Source organism: Pangasianodon hypophthalmus, chromosome 1, assembly GCF_027358585.1.
Source record: "Pangasianodon hypophthalmus isolate fPanHyp1 chromosome 1, fPanHyp1.pri, whole genome shotgun sequence".
Lineage (NCBI taxonomy): Eukaryota > Metazoa > Chordata > Actinopteri > Siluriformes > Pangasiidae > Pangasianodon > Pangasianodon hypophthalmus.
In genome coordinates, this window is record NC_069710.1 from 1,499,967 (window position 1) to 1,506,057 (window position 6,091).

Here is a 6,091-nt window from a genome sequence, read left to right on the forward strand (position 1 = left end):
CAATAAGGCAACAATGTTATAGTTCACATAAAGTGGCAGTGACGCATTAAATAAGGGTCCAAAATCCACATTGTGCTGCTAAGATTATAGATTATAGATTATACAAGAACTGCAGGGTTAAATATTCCTTTCCTTTTTTTCCATTCTACTTTCTAACAAACTTCCTGTTTGAGGGTTAAGATTAAGGTGTTAATACTTTAGTCCCTGACACTTAGAAACCCTTGGTAGCTTGTTATACTGATGTCCAGTCCTCACACGGTCAGTGTTTATTCTAAACAAGCAGGAATCATACCTAACTCCACCTGTTTATACAGTAAATCTTGGCCTTCAGTTGATTATGAGGTGTGACTCCTGCTTAGTCGGAGTGAAAACCTGCAGCCACACCAGCCTTTTACAGATAAGATCAGCTGTAGGACTTTTAAGCGATTCTAGTGAAGCCGTTCTTTCTGTTAACGTTCTTGTGAACTTTTGACTCAAGTAAATATCACACTTTCAAATCACATATTAATAATTTTAATCTGTACTACCAGTGAAGGGCTAGTTATATTTTCCTATCAGGGTGGTTTCCATTCTGTCATCAACTATGAGTAACGCGCCTCAATCTCTCATTCCTCTTCACAGTACGAGTGATAAAATCACGCTAATCTCCGACTGTGGGGAGATCACTCCCTCACTGCATTTGCATCGAAGTGCCAGCTTTTTACTCCCACATGGACTGCTGCGTAGATATTGTGTGTGTCTGCTGGAAAAGTGCAGTCAATGGACACTGTGTACTCATCCCACGCTAGATGGCTACATTTGCACACGCTCCCTGGTTGACATCTGGCTGACACAGCACGTGTGTTTTATCTAGGTGTGAGTTATAGTCAGCTGTCATGGAAGTCCATCATAAGGCTGCCATTTTTGCATTATGGCACCAAGTACATCTTCTCTGACAAAGCTGTTGGTTGTACACTAAACTCTGAGTCATTACTGCATTCCAGTTTAATATATCTAGAGCCATAAACATTGGATTGTGGCTGTTGTTCAGATAAAGCATATTTTTTTATATTTTATTACACTCATACTCAATTCACAGTCATGTCAATTCACTGTTTTGTTTATTTTTGTCACCAGGGACATTGTTTAGTCCAAGCGTCATGCAATTAGCGTTGATGTCATGCAAGAATGTTCTACATTTATGACCTAATGACTAATATCACACAGGATTGTATTTATCCCAGCAAACAACCGCAGGGTATCTGATAGTTTATGGAGGCTTTCTAAAAGGCAAACCACAGTAACCAAATGCATTTTGAAATATCCGAGGTGCAACTTTTATCTCCTGTAATATGTTAGGATAATGTTATCTCCCATTATCAAAATCAGATTCTAGCTGGAGGGCACAGGAAGCTAATATTAATGCTTTGCACGTCCTCCATCTACACCACAATGTAGACGTGCTCAAATCTTCAAAATGTTCCTGTGGCTATCATGCTTTCCATAAGGTGGAAGGTCCTATCAGAATTCATGCAAATCATCAAATCTGGAGATATCCTTCCATTTGTCCTGCTGGCATGTCAGCGTCATCCTTTCTCCACCTACACCATTTTGGACAATCCATAGCTGTTGGCTAAGTTTTTAGCACCTGCACTGTATTGATCTACAGAAGTTTAGTGTAAGCTTTCAGCAGGAAAGACCAGGTTTGTACCCAAAACCATCTCTTTATGATGATGTCCCTGTTTTCCTCGTCACCCATGGGCTAGTGACCTCCACATGCAGGGGGCAGCCAAGATTCCTGGAATGTTGGAGGCAACCAGGATGGAGCTGAAGTTGTGTAATAGTGAGAACTAAAAGGGGAGGGGATAGATCTGGCATACCATGAGAAGCAGTGACTATAAGTGTGACCAAACAGGACACAGCACTACACAACCACCTTCAGCTGAACGTAGATTGATCCTGCTGCTTCAGCTACTTCAACTTGGTGCTTCCTGACTTTGCAGCTACATTTGATTGGAACCAAAAGCAATGGCATTGTACACCTTCATCATCTTCTCTATCACCTGGTCTGCAGTGCTGCATGAAGGTAAAAAAAAAATAAAAATACTGTACTGATCTCAATTCAAATGTTCTGTTCGAAGCTTTTCAGAAAGCCTGCATGAACTTGGTGTAGCCTATTTGTCACTAGATTTTTTTATTTATTTATTTTTATATTTCAAGTCCATTTTTATTTTTTTTATCTATTTTTATTTATATAGTGGGTTAACCAGGGCAAGTAAGATAAAGTTTGTTGTAAAACATTTTGATGGCTTTATTTGCAGATAAAACATTACAACTCTCATTAAGGTGACAGATAAAACTAACATTTATTGCATGGTTCAGCAGAGCGACAAGTTTTTCCAACACAGCAAACCTTTGAGTTTGAGCCAGTGATATTTTCAGTAAAACCTTAACTCTTTTTTTTACCTATAGTATATGAAAAAGTTCTAGTTTTCTCTCAGTTTTCTGTAAAATAAACTTTCAAACCTTAAGTGAGCAAATTCCAGGAGTGATAAAGTCGGTCATAGCCAATTTTCCAAACACAGATTTAGCCAATTTTTTTTGTCTAAATTACCCTGTCAGAGCTCTTCAGGATTAATTCCATAAGTACTTAAGACAGCATACTTTAAACAGCCAGATGTCATAGATAATGTAATAAATCAAACCTAAGACATGGTTCTCAGGGTTTTTACACTGCTGGGCACTGGATGAGTTTGGTGTGTAGTAGTGTGTTTGGGTAAGCATTGCTTCCCAATGTTTTCTTCTAGGGTTTGGTTTGCCTGTGATGAATCAGTCTGCGGGAAAAGTCCCACAAAGACAGCGCACCAAACGATGCTCTTGCATTAACCAGCTGGACGCTGAATGCCATTACTTCTGCCATCTGGACATTATCTGGGTGAACACACCAAGGTGAGCACAAATACACACAAACAAACCAAGTACATGCCTTGAATTCAGTTTAATTTAGTGACTCATCTGTAAGGTAAATTTAGAAAAATGTCACGTTTTGTAGCTTAAAGGTTACACCAAGGTTACAATTTCTATGTATTTCTATGCACCTCTATGTTTCTGGCAAGATGCCGTCATACTGAAGTTTGTTTAAATGTTTTTAATCAGCAAATCTACTTGCATTATACTTCTGTCAAAGTAAATTGAATTAAATCATGCAGAGCTAATCCAATATGAGAGAAAATAAAAACTCTCATATACATTTATGAATAAACAGTAAAACAAAGGATTACAGTAGGTATCTGTGTGTGGAAGATCTGAAAATATTTCACTCCCTTACAGTCCATTAAATCTGCTAGACGTCCATTAATGAGTCCATTAAATTTTACAGCACAAGCCTGCTCTGAAGTAGAATTGCGCTCATTCTGAAAATGAGTGACTTTAAAAAACATATTGTACTACTTTCACAAAAAGAAAGCAAAATAGATATTACAGAGAGTATCAGTGGAAAAATTTCATCCATCGATGCATAACAACATCTAAAGTCTTATAATCGAGGTTTAATGTTTTTATTGTTGCTGCTGTCATTTTGCTGGTGCCACATACAGAGGGGTGTGTAGACTTTTTATATCCATTGTATCAGTTAAATTTATTTTTAAGAGTTTTGTTGTGAAATGACAAGATCTCCATTGAAGAATTTCTAACAGGCAGTTGCTTGGTTTTACCCTCTGTAGTAAGACTACTGTGTATGGGCTGGGGAGTCCACTGGCCCGACGCCGCAGATCCACAGGCCGCTGTTTCTGTGCCAATCCCGCTGACCAAACCTGCAACGCCTTCTGCGTCCACAGGTGAAACAAACACACACACACCCCAACACTTCGTGAGGTTTGCATTAAAAAACATACCCGTAAACAGGTAAACACAGATAAAGCCTTATCATATTTAATATTAATCTATGTGGCATCCTTGTGAGAATGAAAACACTATAGAACTGTCCTTTAACTATAAATTAATTAGCAACAACTTGCATATTATTAGTATAGTATTAGCACAGGTTATGAACAAAAATCATATAAATTGGAATCATGAAAATACTACATAATACTGAATATATGATGGACAGAAAAAAACTTAGTTCTAAGTTCAATATTGACATAGTGCACCTGCCTGGAAAGAGACAGCAGGGTAAGAGCCGGTTCTGGTGAACTCTGGTGTCTCAATCAGTTTCTTATATGAGACAATTTTTATATAAATAACTTTTTTGTTCTGACATTTAAGAACTATTTTTATTCTTTCTTTCATTTTCTTTTTTGATCCTAATCATGATTCATCATCACTTTAGCTCAAAGAACACTGCTGCCCTGCTGAGGAGCTTTTCTGAACCACTGCAGGAAAAATCAGAGCTTAATTCAGACCTTCAGGTTGCCCTGGAAAACCTAAACAATGCTGATTCAGGAATAGAGGTCACTGAAGGGTCTAGGAATAATGCTCGGGTTGAATTTCTGACATTCCTCAGGTTAGTCTACAGTCAAAATCATTAGTGTGTGTGGATGTAATGTTGACTCAGCATCCGGCTATTCTGGTGTTCACCATATTTTTCTGTACTCACAGGAACTTGTTGAGAGCTAAATCCAGGGACATGAAGATGGCTGCTACTGCCAGGCAAACAAGCTTGAGGGCCCATAAACCAGGCCCCAGGTAAAGCTTTCTTGGAGACAGAAGTGAGGAGATCGAGCACCTGAACAAAACACAACCCCGTGGACTGTGGGGTAGAAGCATGAAGAAGAAGTCAGATGCAGATGCAGAGGCACAACCTGGAAGAATGAAAACACTGGAAATAGCAGATCAGTGGAAGAGACAGTAAGGATCAAGCCTTTAAGTCATGTAGAAAGGTCTAGATGCAAAGGAGTAGATAGGCAATTGATGAAAAAGGTCAGTGTGGTTAAAAAGACTGAAGAAGGTGCATGATGAGGTTGCGCTCAGCTGATAGCATGGATAGTTGGATCCTTAGCTACAGTCTTGTAATGCAAACATGAATCTTTGGCCACCGAATAAGATGTTGACAAAATTTCTAAAGTAATGACAACATATATTTTGGGTGGGAAGAGGAAAACAAACAACTTGTTGATGGTGTCATTTTACATCATTATTGAGTGGGATTGCACACAATTAAAGGATCAAGCTTCTCAAGTTAGAAAAAAAATAGTGCAATTGGAGTGCAGTGCAATGAGGAGCTAAGAGAGACCATATGTCTTGAAACAGCCTACAATTGTAAAAAACATATCAATCATAGTGTTGAAAATGGCCTGGCGGTGTTGTATAAAGACTTTTTCGCCTACTTGTTGAAATGAGATCTGTGTGTTATTCGTTATGTCAACAGCTTATAATAGATCTGTAGGATGATTGATTGTAGACAATTATTCCTCTGTAAATATCAATTAAAGCATATTTAGATAGCTTGTGATATAGACTTTATCAGCTGAACCTGGGCTGAGACACTAGATAAGACAGCAGACTACATCAGAAGAGCGGCAATTATCATGCAAGAGCTTTGTAATGTGTGTATGATGAGTGACATACAGTTCAGACCATATTAGCTTTTCTTCCTTAGCTTATATAGAAGTACATATTTTTTGTAAGAATGTACTCAGACTGTTTATTCATATATTCTTTTCTGTTATAGTTATGCATGTCTTTCATATTAATATTAATATTAGTAGATATATTAAAATGAAAGTATATTAAATGTATATTAGTTTGTATAAGTTATAGAAATAAACAATTCCAAGCCATTAAAAAGGAGTCATGCTATTTCATCATTAGTCCAAATTAATCTGTTTCTAATACTTCTTCTGAGCATGTAAACACTTAGAGTGATAAATTGTGCCGGTTTTCTTCTGTGTGAACAACGCCTGTTAAGAGATGGTAATTAGTAATGCAAGTAGGTGAATAAAGCAGGAAGTCATGTAAATGCACACTGGAAAATAACACTGGACAATGGCTAGGAGAGAACAACAACATGCCTGATGCTTTCCTCTACTCCTATTCCCACTTCACTGCCTGAGGGCCAAGTGAGGACTGCAGAGAGATTTAACTCCACACATAAGGCCAAGTCTTACATCCA

General features: G+C 38.0%; 1 protein-coding gene across 1 annotated transcript; it reads left to right on the top strand.

Annotated features, from left to right (window-relative positions):
- Positions 1-1,622: 1,622 nt before the first annotated feature.
- LOC113526870 (endothelin-2) lies at positions 1,623-5,747 on the top strand. The gene is made up of 5 exons (XM_026914292.3): positions 1,623-2,065; positions 2,787-2,928; positions 3,702-3,815; positions 4,310-4,483; positions 4,579-5,747. The coding sequence occupies exons 1-5, from the start codon at positions 2,008-2,010 to the stop codon at positions 4,667-4,669; spliced, it is 579 nt and encodes a 192-aa protein (XP_026770093.1). The 5' UTR covers positions 1,623-2,007; the 3' UTR covers positions 4,670-5,747.
- Positions 5,748-6,091: the final 344 nt, after the last annotated feature.